General features: G+C 46.3%; 1 protein-coding gene across 1 annotated transcript in view; it reads right to left on the reverse strand.

The window, feature by feature from the left end:
- Nucleotides 1–186: 186 nt before the first annotated feature.
- The window catches only part of smad1 (SMAD family member 1), a 25,130-nt gene continuing 7,015 nt past the window's right edge, over nt 187–18,301 (reverse strand). The window contains exons 2-7 of the mRNA XM_066678605.1: nt 9,623–10,612; nt 5,515–5,793; nt 5,213–5,329; nt 3,653–3,874; nt 2,257–2,513; nt 187–2,149 (exon numbers count right to left, since the gene is read on the reverse strand). Coding sequence (XP_066534702.1) covers nt 2,006–2,149; nt 2,257–2,513; nt 3,653–3,874; nt 5,213–5,329; nt 5,515–5,793; nt 9,623–10,022 — 1,419 coding nt within the window. The 5' untranslated portion in view covers nt 10,023–10,612 and the 3' untranslated portion in view covers nt 187–2,005. The remainder of the gene's footprint in view (nt 2,150–2,256; nt 2,514–3,652; nt 3,875–5,212; nt 5,330–5,514; nt 5,794–9,622; nt 10,613–18,301) is intronic.

The raw sequence follows: 18,301 nt of genomic DNA on the forward strand, positions 1-18,301 counted from the left end.
ATCTGTGAACAAATGGCCCAAAGATCCCAAAATATCCAGAAAATGGACTACATTTGTCCACTTTAAACGGGCACTTTGGAAAGGACCATCCGCTCACTCCGTTATCTGTAGCTCATTTCACTGGCGCTTTTCCAACAATATGGACATGTAAGGACACCAACGAAAGGTGTTCAAGAGCCTCTGTAACATGGAGGTAAACAGGGTAAGGACACTCACTTCGCCTGTTTTAGTTGGTGTTAGTTAACGTTAGCTTGACTCGCTAAACTCGGTGGCTCAGATTATACTCGGCTACGTAGCTGCATTACGGAGGTTTATAGTGTCGGATGAATTCGAGTTCGACTTCGATCACATTTACAAGAATAACGGTACCTCTACATTTGAGTTTAGCTTATTGCTAGGCTATTGTCATGAATAATGTTGGTTATTTAGCTAGATACTGTCATAACAGTCAGTCATAACGGTGTTTTACCGCGGCGTTGTTCAGCTGTTGTCCACCAGTGACGTCACGGTCGCGTTCGAGAATTTCCGTAGAGAGCTCGGGTTTTTCCGTCAATTTAATAAAATTGTCAGTTTTAAAGCAAATTAAGCTGCTGTCTTCATTTTAATTCATACTTATATCTGTCAGTAACTACAATAATGTGGAATATTCATGGAGCTCCATTAAGTGGTGCTTAGCCTTTAATTACTTTGTTTACTGTTTATCTCTGAAAAAACTTAAAGGTGTGTTGAGTACTACTTTATCTTTAATCTTACGTCAAAACAGTCAGAATTCAGTGTCGGAAATAACTTACAAAAACGTACTGTGACTTGTGTGAGAGCCTCTCTATGCAGTGTTTGGTTTTAGTAACTAAATGGGGTCTGGAGTCAGGTGCAGAGTCAGAAAAAGGTTCACAGAGCACGGCACCTGCAGGAGGACGTCTGATTCCCATTCCCACCGCGGAGATCAACTCTCTCTGACTCGAGTTTCTCTGGAACAAAGCATTTCACATTAAACCACACCGAATGCCACTGTTTTCATCTCAACAGTTCAACTCCACGGATTCTCTTTTTTTAATCGAATGGAAAATCCCCTTTAACTCTGCATCCAAAAGACGTCCTTTTCCACCCCAAGCTGCACTTCCATGAATAAAGTAAACAATGCCTGCCTCTTTTCCTGCGACATACGATTCGGGATGTTATAAACTACACTTGCAAAACAAAAAAGAAAAAGAAAAAACAAAACAAAAATAAAAACAGACTGCACAGCACTTCCTCTAATAATGAGCACATCTACACACTACCTTTAAAATCAGTTCAACTCAGTTGAATGCAACAAAAGTAGAGCAACATATGCACGAGTCCGCTAATGCACTCCTACTCACTAACGTCATGCCTTTTACTCAACGTACTGATTTCCCATTACAAGGTTTTTTTTTTGGATTATTTACTCAGTTTCCGTTTTTTCCACTGGATCATTTTGCTACATTGTCTTTTAAAAAGGAAGAGCGTAAGAACGTATGTGTGAGACACTGACCTCATTACCTCTATGCAGACGCTTTCTAGCGAGTTCATCCGAGGCGCTGTACGTCTAGTTATTTATTCGTTTCTTTGCTAAGCAGGTCAGTCAGCTAGCCCCAGTCCCCTCTACGCAGTACAATTACAATATAACCACTGTACCAGCCCCTGTAACGTCGTGGGTAGACCCTCCACCCACCCACCCCCATCCCCATGGAATACTGTGATGTATTCTGGAAAAGACGGAGAAGCTTGAAAAAGGAAACCGCTTGGAGGAGGATACTTGCCACAAGTACGACAGCCTCATCAATTAATTCGCTTGGTCACACAAAATTATCAAGTATCTTCCAGATGTTTGCTGACTGAGGACGTGCCCTTCGCCAGTCAAATCGTATGCCCCCGTTGACACTGCCTTCAAGTAGAGTACGAACCCCACCCTCCCCTCCCCAACTAGCCAATCGCCCGCTCGTCTCCATGGGAACCTGTGGAAAGGGTCCTGCGACGTGGAGGTCTACGACACTGATGAGATGGGGTTGTGAGGAGAGCCCATCTGCGTCAGGACCTTATCCAGCCACTGCAGCGGGCCGTGAAGATGAATCTCGATCCAGCAGGGGGTGCTGGTCACGTCCTGCCGATGGTACTCCGCCCCCCAGCCCTGACGAATAAAGAAAACAAAGCTGACGCACGTATACCAGAAACCACCTGAACGCAGGCATGGCATATCAGAGAAATTGGTTTTTTGGGGCCTGTTGGACACCGTACCTTGACGAAGCTCATGCGGATGGTGCACATCTTGGTGAGCTCATAGACGGCCTCAAAGCCATGGTTGACGGACTGGGCGAGCAGCTCGGCGAACTCTTGGTTGTTGAAGATCTTCAGGCTGCAGCCACTGGGGATTTTGCAGACGGTGGTGGGGTGGAAGCCGTGGTGATAGTTACAGTTACGGCTCTGGACGAAGATGCTGCTGTCGCTGAGACACTCTGCGTAAACCTCACCACCGACGTAGTACAAGTGGACTCCTGCCAGAGAGACCAGGTCACAAGTTATATCCAAGAGAGCTTTTCAGGATTTCTCTATCACAAAAATAACACAAAGATGTTTGTTACTCTATATGTAAAATGTTAAAGAGTGATGTTTTAAGTCACAATAGACATCAGTTATTTTCTAATTACAATATGCTTCTGTCAAGTTACAACCCTTGAAATTTAGATGTAACTTTAACTCTTTGCTTCATTTAAATGTTATGTCCACCCGGAGGAAACCCACGCAGACACAGGGAGAACACACCACACTCCTCACAGACAGTCACCTGGAGGAAACCCACACAGACACTGGGAGAACACACCACACTCCTCACAGACAGTCACCCGGAGGAAACCCACGCAGACACAGGGAGAACACACCACACTCCTCACATACAGTCACCCGGAGGAAACCCACGCAGACACAGAGAGAACACACCACACTCCTCACAGACAGTCACCCGGAGGAAACCCACGCAGCCACAGGGAGAACACACCACACTCCTCACAGACAGTCACCCGGAGGAAACCCCCGCAGACATAGAGAAAACACACCACACTCCTCACAGACAGTCACCCAGAGGAAACCCCCGCAGACACAGAGAAAACACACCACACTCCTCACAGACAGTCACCCGGAGGAAACCCACGCAGGCACAGGGAGAACACACCACACTCCTCACAGACAGTCACCCGGAGGAAACCCCCGCAGACATAGAGAAAACACACCACACTCCTCACAGACAGTCACCCGAGGAAACCCACGCAGACACAGAGAGAACACACCACACTCCTCACAGAGAGTCACCCGGAGGAAACCCACGCAGACACAGGGAGAACACACCATACTCCTCACAGACAGTCACCCGGAGGAAAACCCCGCAGACACAGAGAGAACACACCACACTCCTTACAAACAGTCACCCGGAGCAGCACTTGAACCCACAACCTCCAGATCCCTGGAGCTGTGTGACTGCGACACCTACCTGCTGCGCCACCGTGCCGCCCTTTTAACCATTTTTATTAATTCATTAATTCATTATCTGTAACTGATTCATCATGTTCAGGGTTCGGGTGGGTTTCATTTTTACTATTAATAACTCAAACTCTGGAGTCGGACAGTGTTGAGCTGATACCTTTGCCGATGTGACGGCGTGTGTTCTCGATTGTGGAGTTGCGGTTCACGTTGGACAGCAGGCCCAGACAGAAGCGGTTGCGGTTGTTGGACGGGTCAGTGAAGCCGTCCACCAGGACACTGGTGGAGGACGCCTGGAAGGCTTCTCCCACTCGGTTATTCAGCTCATAGTACACTATTGAGCACCAGTGCTTCGGCTCCTCGTATGCCACTGACTGCACATCTGCAGAGGACACACACACACACACACACACACACACACACACACACACACACACACACCATTCCCATTAAATTAATATTTCTATATATTAATTGAATTTAAACCATTTTAAACCTGCACTTTGATAAATATGAATGTGAATCATTTCTCAGCGTCCACTCCGGTGCCCTCTACCCTCTGTCTCTGCGGGTCAAATGTGCCAGTGCCCCCCTCACTGCCCCCTGAGGGAGCCCAGGGGCTGTTTATCCAACACATACCTCACTCTGCTTCCTGCAGTGTATGCCACTGAGCTGCAGGTGTGTTTTGTCTTGCCCCTTTCCCATCAGTTCGCTCACAATAGAGCAGCACCCAGCACTGCCATACAGGATGCAGCTTGAGCTCAGCTCCAAACCTCCCACTTCACTCCACGGGCAATTCCACAAACATTTCAACAGCCCCTCTGTCTCCCTGTTCCCCTCCCTGTACACCTTCCCAAGAACCGCAGCGCTCGGTTTTCACTAGGGTTTATGAGTCGGCGGTTGTTGTGGACGGATTGGTAGATTTATGGAGAAAAATAACAATTGTGCAGTGCTTTACTTCAAAATGCTACTCGAATCTGATCATAAACAAGGCACGGGGGAAAAAGTCACTGTTCAATCACTGGAAAAACAACCCCATAATTATTAATAATCATCTGGACCCTAATAAGAAATGTATGAATATTCAGTAGCTTTTGAGAGTGAGAGATTTAAGAGACATACAGACCTTCAAAGAAAAAAAATTCATATAATTCCTGCATAATTAATTATAAAGATATTAATCAAAAAGAAAAAGAAGCCAGACGTCTGTGGAGTTGCAAAACCTCGAGAAGGTGATTACAGGAAACATTTAGGTTCATTTTTAAACTCAATTCATGGTGCAGGGGTAAAGCAGGACTTCTTCAGAACGGTGTCCAAATAAAGTGACTTTTATTTTATTTACTACTATATTACCATTAAACTCAGGGCTATATTTACATCTGCACGGCACACCATGGCTCTACAGAGTTTGTAGATCATTTAAGAGGTCATTTCTTGTATTATTTTGCTAATGAACTTAAAGTAATATAATAATAAACACCTAATATTTAAAAAAACTCGAGGGCTCACAGGATTTTGACCGATGATTAAGCAAATATGCAGGAAAATTATTCATCTGCCTTTGTGTGTGTGTGTGTGTGTGTGTGTGTGTGTGTGTGCGTGTGACTTCCTGCACCTGTAGTGTAAGCCGACAGCTGCTGACAGTTCTAAGTGGCTGATGTCAAGCAGTGTAGGTGATGAATGGTAAGAGACGTGTGTGTGTTTGTGTACGAGTGTGTACCTGGCCGGTTGTTGATTTCAAGAGGCATGGTGGGACCCAGCAGGTTTGTGTCCATTGGCTGGGGACAGTCCTGTGTCATTGGCTCCTCAGGGGGCATATACGCAGGCGGAGGAGTTTCTGCCGGTAAAATTGGGCAATAAAAAGATATATTTTACACATTACAAAATAAAAGAGCACGACAAAGTGTGTTTCACTTGGACAGACCTCAGTTGGTTTGCTATATTTCAACTGAAGTCACTAACGGAAGAAACATTTGTAGTAACGTCTAAACAAAATGCAGGCAGCTCCCCACTGCACCCCACCTGGCATCTGGAAGGGGCTGCCAGGGTCCGAGCTGGATGGAGAGTGAGGGAAGGGCGCCGAGCTTCCCGAGCCGCTGTTGGGGGAACCCGGGTAGCTGTTTGTGGGCGAGCTGGGGGTGAATGGAAGACTGCCGGCAGGCTGCTGGGGGAAGGAGTCCGGGAAGGTGGCGTTCTGAGGCATGTGAGGCTCTGTCTGGTGCAGTGGGTTACGGAAGCGCGGCAGCAAGGACAGCTTAGCGTTAAACTCACTGTTCCGAGGCACTAGAACCGGCGGCAGAACTGCAGGAAACACAACAGACAGAAGTTAATACATTTGAACTGATCCACTGTGGAAAGCAATTACGAGTGACGGCTTAATCCCAAACTGCGCATTTCCCGACAGAACAATGGGTAATACTTTCAAATACAAACAATTTAAAGCTCCAATAATTTAATAAATGAAATATTACACCCTCACTTCCACAAGTTAAAGAGTTTCCTGGGAATTTTAAAAAATGCCAGACCTGCTTTATTCAAAATACCACAAGGATCAAGCACCACAGCCTACCTGGAATCATTGGGCGGGAATACACCCTGGAGGGGGCGCTAGTCCTTCACAGGGCAACACACACACTCACGGACACTTTTGAGTCGCCAATCCACCTACCAACGTGTGTTTTTTTTTTTTTTGGACTGTGGGAGGAAACCGGAGCACCCGGAGGAAACCCACGCAGACACAGCGAGAACACACCACACTCCTCACCCGGAGGACAACCACACAGACACAGGGAGAACACACCACACTCCTCACCCGGAGGACAACCACACAGACACAGGGAGAACACACCACACTCCTCACAGACAGTCACCCAGAGCGGGACTCGAACCCACAACCTCCAGGTCCCTGGAGCTGTGTGACTGCGACACCTACCTGCTGCGCCACCGTCCCGCCCAGTGCCTTAACCGCAACCCGAGTGCACAGCAGTGAGGAGCGAGGAACAGAATCTGGCTTTATTTTTTTAAGCCATTTTTTTGCATAAGCATTTTATTCCCCTTAAGTACTCCAACTAAATAGAGAAGCATTGCAAAATCTGGCCGGTTGAAGCTGATGTTTTCGGACTGAGTCAGCCCACAGGGTGGTCCTGCTGTACGGTTTGTTGGTTGATAGGCCCTCCATGTTTTTTATAGTGCGTCTTCATTTAAAAATGCCCCTTGTTTATTTTTTAAGCTTGTTAGAATGATGCAATCGAACGTGGTGGTTCACACCGCCTAATTTGGGCAGTGTCCCTTTCCAAAACATTATAATATTTGTCCACTGACTCAGAACGAAAGTGAAATAATAAAAAAAGTACTCTCAGGACAAATGAGGACACAACTACTTCTTTTAAACGGCACTTTCCATGTTTTCTGAAGTAGACACACACTATAGATAAAGTTTCTTGTGGACACCTGCTCTTCCATCATTTCTTTTGAGATTAAGGATTAAGAAAGCCTGACGTTAGATTAGATGTGTGAGGATTTGATGGCATTCAGCCACGAGAACTTTAACGGTTTAAGCCCCTGATGTCGGATGATCAGTTCTGGTTCACACACACACACCTCTGCAACTCTGAGTGAACACAGATAGAGAGAAGACGAATGTGTCACAGCGAGAGTGTGTTAGAGCAAGGGCGAGTGTGTTAGCGTGTGTTTAAGTGAGGGAGAGTGTGTTAGGCAGACCACCGCTCCTTCCTGTCATTGTGTGTGAGAGGGTGACTGGACTTCCTGCTGCACTCTTCCTCTGAACGGCCACATGTTCGCCTGCTGCAGCCAACAGACAACTCACTTACTCAACACACACACGTACATAGAACAAAGCCCTCATTCTCCCCCCAGCTGGAATTTCCTGCTCCTGCGCTCTCTCACTGCACACACACACACACACTGTGGACAGCTGTTTCTGTCTTGTCAGCTGACCCTCATCTTCTGCTTAGCCAACAAAAAAGGGGGCTGTGCGCCTGAAGCCGCTTATTTTCCCCTAAGCATGAGGTAAAGAACAGGTTTATGTTTCTCAGAAACTCTCACACACACATTTCACACTCAGACAGAAGAATAACACCTCAGAACGATCACTGCGACTAGGTTTTCTTTGTAGTATCAAGGAAAAAGGATAAGCACCTGGTGCAGATTTGAGAGGGGAAAGAGAGTAGGGGCCAGCTGTGGAAACTGCAGGAATGAGTGATGCATGCTCTGTCAAAGCTACACATGGACTGCGCCTTCCACAAGATCAGGAGCTTACCATTAACTTACACTAACTTTGTTGTTTATTTTGGAAACCATTGGAAAACAAGGCAACCCTTGGTAAGTTTTGGTATTTTTGCTCTTGGGCGCCACCTACAGTTGCAGAATGTAATTAGCGTTTACAACACTGTCATGAAATTAATGTGAGGGGGTGGTTCCTATCCTCAACCAGAAGTTACATAGTGCGGTTTCTGCGGTGTCGAGCCTGGAGTAACAACAACAGAGACTCTGTTTTCTCTAGTACACGTCAGCGGTGCATCACAATGAAGTTGAAATACTACCTAGTGATGCTTTTTTAAAACAACAGAGAACAATGCTCTTTAGTTCTCGATTAATGTCTTAAATAAATAAAAACAACAACACACTGTTCACTGCATGAGATATTTTCTAAATGATGATCACTCAACCTTCCATAATGAACAACAGGCCTGTTGAATCACAGCCAAGAATTATTCCTAACCAAAGCATGTCAATGCAGGACGTGATAGATGAATCAATTCATATTTGTCTTATTAAGTCATATTAAGCAAAGCAGCTGCAGGGGTTGCCAAGTTCAGTTGTGGGAGACCAACGTTTGGTGCATTTTCCATAATGCAGCAGTTCAGACAAAACCCTCTCTCTCCTAAATACTGCATTCACAGAAAGTAAATATAAGGGAATGGAAAGAACCATTCTATTCTGGGTCATTTCTATTGGTTCATTTGTCAATAGAGGGTTTTACATGTCTCTGACGCTCATGTGCAGCTGCTCCGAGGAGTATCTTTACAGCAGAGGTTATCATAGCTCTGGCCACAAGGATGTATTTTATTCATTCGTTCACTCATTCATTGTCTGTAACCCTTATCCAGTTCAGGGTCGCGGTGGGTCCAGAGCCTACCTGGAATCATTGGACGCAAGGCGGGAATACACCCTGGAGGGGGCGCCAGTCCTTCACAGGGCAACACACACACTCACATATACGGACACTATTGAGTCGCCAATCCACCTACCAACGTGCGTTTTTGGACTGTGGGAGGAAACCGGAGCACCCGGAGGAAACCCACGCAGACACAGAGAGAACACACCACACTCCTCACAGACAGTCACCCGGCAGAAACCCACGCAGACACAGAGAGAACACACCACACTCCTCACAGACAGTCACCCGGAGGAAACCCACGCAGACACAGAGAGAACACTACTCACAGACAGTCACCCGGAGGAAACCCACGCAGACACAGAGAGAACACACCACACTCCTCACAGACAGTCACCCGGAGGAAACCCACGCAGACACAGGGAGAACACACCACACTCCTCACAGACAGTCACCCGGAGGAAACCCACACAGACACAGGGAGAACACACCACACTCCTCACAGACAGTCACCCGGAGGAAACCCACACAGACACAGAGAGAACACACCACACTCCTCACAGACAGTCACCCGGAGGAAACCCACGCAGACACAGAGAGAACACACCACACTCCTCACAGACAGTCACCCGGAGGAAACCCACACAGACACAGGGAGAACACACCACACTCCTCACAGACAGTCACCCGGAGGAAACCCACGCAGACACAGAGAGAACACTACTCACAGACAGTCACCCGGAGGAAACCCACGCAGACACAGGGAGAACACACCACACTCCTCACAGACAGTCACCCAGAGCGGGAATCGAACCCACAACCTCCAGGTCCCTGGAGCTGTGTTACTGCGACACCTACCTGCTGCGCCACCGTGCCACCCAGATGTATCTTAAAAGAACTGAATTCAACAAGTATTATATTTATTATAACTACTGTTGAAAAACTCCAGCTAATTCTGCCCTACATACGTCAAACTCCATGCCAGCTTCTCACCTGGACTGTCCACTCTCTTGTAGTGGTAGGGGTTGATGCACACGTCCTTCTGCTTGGATCCAAAGGGAAACTCGCAGCACTCAAGGGCTTTGAGCTCGTGATGAGACTGCAGGTCCGGCCAACGCCACACCCGACAGTAGATGACGTGAGGGAGACCCTTGCGGTGGGACACCTGCAGCCTGCCGTCCAGAGAGCGTGGAATAGTCACACAGCTGCTGGGCTGACCGGGACAACTGAGCGCCCGCTCCAGCTCCTCCATCGCCCCCTTCTTCTTCTTTAGCTTCTTGACCAGCGCGTCCACGGCCTTCTCTGCCCATTTCTCCTCCTCGTCACCCTGCTTCCAGCCCAGCAGACGCTTCACTGCCGGGCTAGTGAACGAGAAGAGCGAGGTGACATTCATCCCAGAGTCCAGATGCTGCCCAGGCCTCAAAGACGAGTCGGACACAAACGATCGAGATGAATATCGCCCAGCCTCAGTCTTTACTTCTAATTCAGTTCTCGGTCTCACTTAGTCTAAATCACTCTCACAGTTTGTGTGTTCATTAACTTCTGCTCACTCAGTCTTGCTCAATCTTGCTCACTGTCACACTCACGATCTCGCGGTCTTAGTCAATCTCATTCAGTCTCACTCACTCACTCAATCACTCCTGCTCAGTGTCTCTCGGTCTCAATCACTTTCAGTAAGTGTCATTCAAAGTTCAGACCTTTCGGATTCACTCAGTCTTGCTCCCCAAGTCCCATGAAGACTTGCACGGTCTCCTTCAGTCCAAATGTCTCACTCAGTCTCACGATCTCTCAGTCAGCGTTGTTTAGCCCTGTTCCACTCTGTCTTTCTCAGTACCAGCTGCTCAGTCTAAATCCAATTTGCTCAGTCTCACTCAGCGTTTCTCAGTCTTGTTTGCTCAGTCTCATTCCAATTCACTCAGCCTCTCTCAGTCACAGCTGGTGCGGGGGAGCAGGGTCAGAGACAGAGCCGGATGTCCAGCCGACCTGCGGAGAGACAAAGACATAACTCTCGTTAGTACAACCCTGTGCAAGTCTTTCCCATGAAGGATGCTCAACACAATGCCACAACAACTGGAGGAGTGACTGGCAGCCGAGCCATGACCGTGCGAGCCTCCCAGAGCAACGTCACTGGCCTCACAGCTTCTGGGAACTACGGTCATCACGGTAACAATAACAGGGCTTTCCATTACATCCACTGAACATGTAGTTCTCAAAATGGCTTCCGGTTAGTGTGAGCATTAGAATAGCAATCTCGGATATCACTGGTGGGACATATCCAGTGAGTAATGCCGAACAGCTCTGAAACACCACTTGACTCACAGCCGCTGATACGTGAAAATTACAGGAAGTAAGTCTGCGCATTATGGACAAAATATTAGGAACGGCTCTAGGCTGACGACGCGGTGCCCCGGTGTTTGAGCAAGTAGTGGACTCTAAACGAGCTAAAATCATTTACTGAAACTGGTTATATTTCTCTGAATCGTGAATCCTGGTGTGTCTAGCACTGGCTTACAGCTAGAATATTACAGATGGTAGCAGATCCAGATGATGGAGTATACAAGGTCTATCTGATCAAATAGGCGAGGGGAGGAAAAGGTCTAACACATTTAAGACCGTCTGCCCTCTGACATCCTTGACAATCTGAGAGGAAATGCAGGTTGGATGAGGATGAAAGTGGCCATTCAGGGAGATCCCAAGACAGCCATTCAGTAGCAGATACCAGGAGAACAAACTGTACAGGAGTAAGAGAGAGAGAGAGAGAGAGAGAGAGAACAGAGAGAGAGACAGACAGAGAGGGAGAGAGACAGACAGAGAGGGACAGACAGACAGACAGAGAGAGAGAGAGAGAGAGAGAGAGACAGACAGACAGAGAGAATGACAGAGAGACAGACACAGAGAGAGAGAGGCAGAGAGAGAGAGTCTCACCGACAAGAAAAGAACTGTAATTAATCAAGAAAGATATGATTTTAGAAGCCATTTCCATCAGAAACACACGACTTATCAAGAAACAGACTCGGGTAATGGGAGTGTGTATAAAGGGTGGGATATAAACCTGCAGACTGTTTTATTTTCAGTTTGCCATCCTGCCACCTGTCTGGCACAGCTTAGAGACTAAAAACAGCAAAGTAAACAGCAGGAGAGGAGCAAACATTCCTGCATTTAGAGAAACTGGAGCTCTATCTGTCTCAGGAACAACATTACGGGGAAAAAAAATAAAATACAGTTTCACTTTCAATCAGCAGCTCACTGGAAACAGAGGAGTTCTGCTCCAAACAGGTAAACAAGCACATCCCAGCGAGCGTGTGGAGGTCTATCGGCATTGCGTAAGTCAAGTTACATCAGAGATCAGTTATTTCCACTATTCAAAGTGCTAAGAATAACATTGTGCTCAGTGTCTGTGTGTGTGTGTGTGGGTTGTCACAGACCTTGGATCATATTAAGGGAACAGTCTGAAAGATGTAGGCAATGGTCTGCTGAGCGTAAAAGCTAAAACACGAGGAACAAAGCACTCAAACAGGACTGTGCGCCATTCTAGAGATGACTTACATCAGAAATGAATGGCCCACAGTGCTGATGATAATAACCAGACACTGAATACATTCCTGCAACCCCCCCTCCCCCTTTACTACTGAAATAAACTAATAGTAATATTCCCAAAAGTTTAAAACCATCTGCTAACCAGAGTTTCTTCTGGAATGAAGAGCAGTGATACTTAGTTTCCCCCACTTTTTCTCCGGGAACGTCCTGACACTCAATGTTGGAATGTTGTTGTGGGAATCAATGCCTCAGGAGCATTACTAGCCTCAGATATTGGTCTTAGACGCTCAGTTCTGGATCACACAGATCACTCCAATGTTCTTGCATTGGTCAGAGCTCTTGGCTGATCCTGGAGAGCCCCATTTAGCCGGGACCCAGAACCAGAAATTCTCATGGCTTTGAATCCACACAGAAATATTACAACAAGACTTTCCCAGAAAGAGCCGAAGTTGTTGGAGCAAATGGGAACAAATGACTTACTAATACCCTCCGTTTCAGGAGAAACGCTGGGAGAACAGATGCTCACAAACCTGACCATATGGTGAACCACACACAAGGTTATTACATCATCAAACCCTGTCGTCTAATGGCTTTGTTTACATCACAACCGCTGCATTTTGCTGAAAATTTAAAGCAAGTAGTTAGCGTAATACTCACTTTTGTGTTTGTTTATTATTTACCCCACAGTAACACAGAAAGCTAAGTCTGAGTCGCAGCAGGGAACGTTAACTCGCCTTCTAACAGCCCATGGACGCATGACTGTGAGCTCTTCAATGGAAACAGGTGCTGTTTACACCCACCGCTGTCGTGAAGCACCACAACAGGAAAGCTAAAAGTTCCTCCTATATTTAGAGGCGCGGCTCTGCCAAATGCTAATTTAAAAGCCCAGGAACTTGTGCTGTTGTCAGGGAGGAGGGAAGCACATCCCTCGCTGACTGCAACAAAGGAAATGGCTCGTCTCATACGGGTAACGAACGGCTAAGCGCTAATGCAACGACGGTGTTCAGTGTATAATCTGAAAGAGGGATCAGACGGCCCGCATTCAGCCGCTGAACAACACTCAATGAGGGCAGAACCGGGACTTGCCACTGACTTTCTATTTCTTTTTTACCGACAGTGCAGAGAGGACCTTGTGCTTCACATGTTCTGTGGCTTTGTTACCAACTGTACCTTCATTTTCGCGCACACGAATGTTACAAGAAGCATCACGAGTCACTCTCAGGTGGCAGGGTGTGTAAATATATATATATACTTATTAAAGAAGGGGTAAGAGGATGAGGTGAAAGCTCATAATGAAAGTGTGCAGTTAAGGCTTGTGGGACACAGTAGCACTGAAGGAATGCTAAGATTGGTTCATGGTTTTATTCCACAAAATGATAAGATTATCTACTCCCCACAGAACACACCATAAGAGCTGTTATACCCGTTATAAACAGTGTTTTAACTGCGTTGTGCAAGCTAGTCTCTAGAGTACCGCATTGTCTCCAGCCATCGGGGTGTTTATTAAAGCAGGAACATTAAAGAAATAAAGTTAGTCTACTGCCACAGGGGTGTACACTTGGACACGTTAGTCCTATTGAGTTATAACGTAAATGTACTCAACGTCACTGCGTGTAATTACTCGATCAATTCAGTTTCCACTATTTGTTTTTAATTAAAAACAGTCAAAGTCTATGTGGAAGTGTAGGAGTGTTCCATATCCTTTATGATTAAACTGGAAGTGATGAGAACGCCAGCATACCCAGCATTATCAAATGTCAAATGATGCCAGACAGGATAATGAGGAGGTGTTAAACCTTAGCCTAAAAAGCTAAAGTCTCGGTATTATCTCAAAACACCATCTGAAGTGGAGCTGGTGGTGTGAATGTGGGTGATTAATACTGCTTTGACAACTCAACAGTCTGGTTTTTCCTTTGCTTCTGATTCAGACTCTTGGATTCAGTAACTAACCAACCTCAAAGTACAACGACTGTTGACGTGGCGTCAAAACTGAAAGGGAAAAAACAATCATGAAAGTTGTGATGGATTTGTTTCTATACCGTTTTAATGGATGACGGTCTTTACGGATTAACCTCAGACTCGTGGTTTATTTACTGGGGCTCAGCGTTAAACAGCAATATTCAACAGATCTCACAATCCATCAGAATATCATAGATTTGTTAGAATATAAGCTCTTATATATAGCTGTTATTCTGCATATTACACACACACAGGGAAAAAAGTGTGAGGGGAAGATAGAGAGAGAGAGAGAGAGAGAGAGATGCCAAAATTGTACTACAATGAGCATTAATGCAAGAGTATACACTCATCATACGGTCTTCAATGTTTTTGGAAGTGAGGGATTGCACTGCTCTGCAGTCATTTTACATTTGAATGAAATATTACATAACGACACAAAATTGCTGATGAAAAACATATGCTACAAGCTTTAAGATGTTAAAGGCTAAGCACCACTTAATGGAGCTCCATGAATATTCCACATTATTGTAGTGACTGACAGATATAAGTATGAATTAAAATGAAAATAGCTGCTTAATTTGCTTTAAAACTGACAATTTTATTAAATTGACGGAAAAACCCGAGCTCTCTACGGAAATTCTCGAACGCGACCGTGACGTCACTGGTGAACAACAGCTGAACAACGCCGCGGTAAAACACCGTTATGACTGACTGTTATGACAGTATCTAGCTAAATAACCAACATTATTCATGACAATAGCCTAGCAATAAGCTAAACTCAAATTTAGAGGCACCGTTATTCTTGTAAATGTGATCGAAGTCGAACTCGAATTCATCCGACACTATAAACCTCCGTAATGCTACGTAGCCGAGTATAATCTGAGCCACCGAGTTTAGCGAGTCAAGCTAACGTTAACTAACACCAACTAAAACAGGCGAAGTGAGTGTCCTTACCCTGTTTACCTCCATGTTACAGAGGCTCTTGAACACCTTTTGTTGGGGTCCTTACATGCCCATATTGTTGGAAAAGCGCCAGTGAAATGAGCTACAGATAACGGAGTGAGCGGATGGTCCTTTCCAAAGTGTCCGTTTAAAGTGGACAAATGTAGTCCATTTTCTGGATATTTTGGGATCTTTGGGCCATTTGTTCACAGATGTCCCACTGTACATTGAATGATTGCAGCCAAAAACAACACACCTTTTCCTCATTTTGCATTAAATTAAGTGCAGCTTCTAGAGTTGTTGTCCACCATCTACGTCACAGGCAAGACGCCTATTAGAGTTTCCCAACACCGCTGGGGGGGGGGGGACCAACGGTCTTTTAAACCTTATTCCTTCAATTAGTAAGAAATAACATGTTTTCTGACTCTCAATAAACACAAGTTAGGAACTCAAACTCCACTGGATTTATTTGTTTGACACTTTAATAGAGCTGGGGCTTAGCCTTTAAAGAAATCATATGATGTAACATGCTTGTACATAATTCTCTTTAAGACGAAATCTAAGACATCAGAGCCCTGCACATAGCCCACTTGAGAACCGATGCCTTTTGAGTTTCTAACGGTACCTAGAGTCTCCCACCTCTAATATTTGCACCAATTGAAAACCTATAGCAGACTATCACATGAACACACCACAGCCAGGACAGGTTTTTTGTTTCTTCTTCTCAAATTAAAGTCCATTAGCTGTTTGGAACTGACCATATGCACATAATATGTAGCGAAAATATGCAAAATATTTCTGTAGTACCTGTTTTGCCAGAGAATACCTTCCCGAGTCCAACACTTCAGCCGGTCTAGTCAGGCAGACAAATATAACCGAGAGGTGCTAAACACAAGGTGGGATTTTAGCACCGTCAATCACGTTTCGCCATGGCACTAGACAACAGTGGCGCTTACAAGAGTCTGCATTCCACAAGGAAACTGCATCAGATCCGTCTCTGCAGACAGCTGGATTAAAGACTAGCCGTAAGTTAATAATGCAGTGTCAGCACAGTTCTGTTTGCAAAGCTCTTATAGCAACATTATACAGTTAAGCCAATCGAGGCAGTGACTAAGGCCTCGCGGTGGAAAAATTCTCCAACACCTGTGCCCACTGGACGGCTGACACGCATTTATCTACAAGAACCCGTCTGCGCTTTCGCCGGTCAAGGACCGACAAACCACTTTAAAACCCTGACAATCCAGCTGTTCTCCTGGGGGAAAAAAACACAACAGCGCCCATGCTGAAAACACCCGAGCATAGCCCAAACACTGAGCTCTGTGCTTTAACTCCCACAGCAGGTGGGCAGTGGGAGGTATGCGGACCCTCTGCAGACACCGGGCATTGTCTTTCATCTCCAAAAACACGGCTCGGACGGGCCTAAATATCCCATACCAGCTGCCTCTTTCAATCCAAGCCCATGTCACACTTCAGGAGAAGAGCATGCTCTAAACATCTGGTCTGGACTGTTGACAGGGACAAAGGCTGTCAGCGTAATGCCAAACGTTTAGTCCAGACGCCACCTCCTTTTCGCTCCGAACCTGACGATCCATAATATCTGACCACCGGAGCGACCGCATGCTTATACAAGAGGTCAATACGCCACGGTATTGACACGACAGACAATGCCACTTTGGGCTGTCTGGGGTCCAGTCAAAATATACAGGGCCCTCCTATACAGCTCATAGCAGAGGGAGTGGCCCAGAAGCAATAAGCACAACCGAGATGGACGAGTTGATTTAGGAACGGTTCGTGTAAACTGAACTGATCACAGACGGTTGACCACAGAGGACAAGTGGCAGTTGTGTTTGGACACAGAAGTCAGTGGTTTAACAGTATGAAAAAATAGTCAAGTGGGCTGGATGCTGCTAGGGATGTGATATTGTGACCATGTTGCTTGCTTTAAAATATATATATATCCACACTGATCAGATCTTAGAATCAAACCAATGCATTCAGTGGTGTATTTATTCAACTCTGGAACTCAAGAAGGCTTCAGCGATGCTCTAACTCTTTACCGCATTTGAGACCCTCTGTATATCCCTGGGACACTAAATGAATGCTACGTAATATTTTTACCATTAAACTACATCTTCAAAGCCACTGTGAGGCTTAACTGACCTGTAATAGAGAGAACGGGGCCGCAGTTCTACTCTAGACTCAGCACTGCAGAAACTGCACTATGTAATCCTTGGAGGAGGGCAAGAAACCACATTGATTTTAGAACACTGTTGTAGCAATGGTTTACACTCTGTGGAGCCCCAGGAGCCAAAAACCCTACTCTTACATTGAGTCCCTTTGAAGGAACATTCATTCATTCATTATCTGTAACCCTTATCCAGTTCAGGGTCGCGGTGGGTCCATAGCCTACCTGGAATCATTGGGCGCAAGACGGGAATACACCCTGGAGGGGGCGCCAGTCCTTCACAGGGAAACACACACACACACACACACACTTTTGAGTCGCCAATCCACCTGCAACGTGTTTTTTGGACTGTGGGAGGAAACCGGAGCACCCGGAGGAAACCCACGCAGACACAGGGAGAACACACCACACTCCTCACAGTCACCCGGAGGAAACACACGCAGACACAGAGAGAACACACCACACTTCTCACAGTCAGTAACCCGGAGGAAACCCACGCAGACACAGAGAGAACACACCACACTCCTCACAGACAGTCACCAGGAGGAAACCCACGCAGACACAGAGAGAATACACCACACTCCTCACAGACAGTCACCCGGAGGAAACCCACGCAGACACAGAGAGAACACACCACACTCCTCACAGACAGTCACCCGGAGGAAACCCACGCAGACACAGAGAGAACACACCACACTCCTCACTGTCTCCTCTTCCACTGCTGGAACTCTGAACTCAGCACTGCGGAAACGGCACTATGTACATTTTGGTGGAGGATTCACTCTGTTCCTTTATAGGTTATACGTAATTATACCTCCATAAAACCGTCTGCGGACCACATGGGTGGCCACGCTGGACTAGGGAGTGTCCTACGTAGGTGCCGCAGTATTTCCCCATGTTCAGACCACACTGAGACTTCAAGTATCCTCAAGGTCACATTCCAGGGTTATTTTTAGGCCCCTACCTTTAGTTGAGATTCTTTCTTACAGAGTTCTCCTGCTTTTTTCTTGCTGATGGGTGACCACCATCAAAGATGGACACTGAATTTA

The sequence above is a fragment of the Hoplias malabaricus genome, chromosome 8 (genome assembly GCF_029633855.1).
Source record: "Hoplias malabaricus isolate fHopMal1 chromosome 8, fHopMal1.hap1, whole genome shotgun sequence".
NCBI classification, from domain to species: Eukaryota; Metazoa; Chordata; class Actinopteri; order Characiformes; family Erythrinidae; genus Hoplias; species Hoplias malabaricus.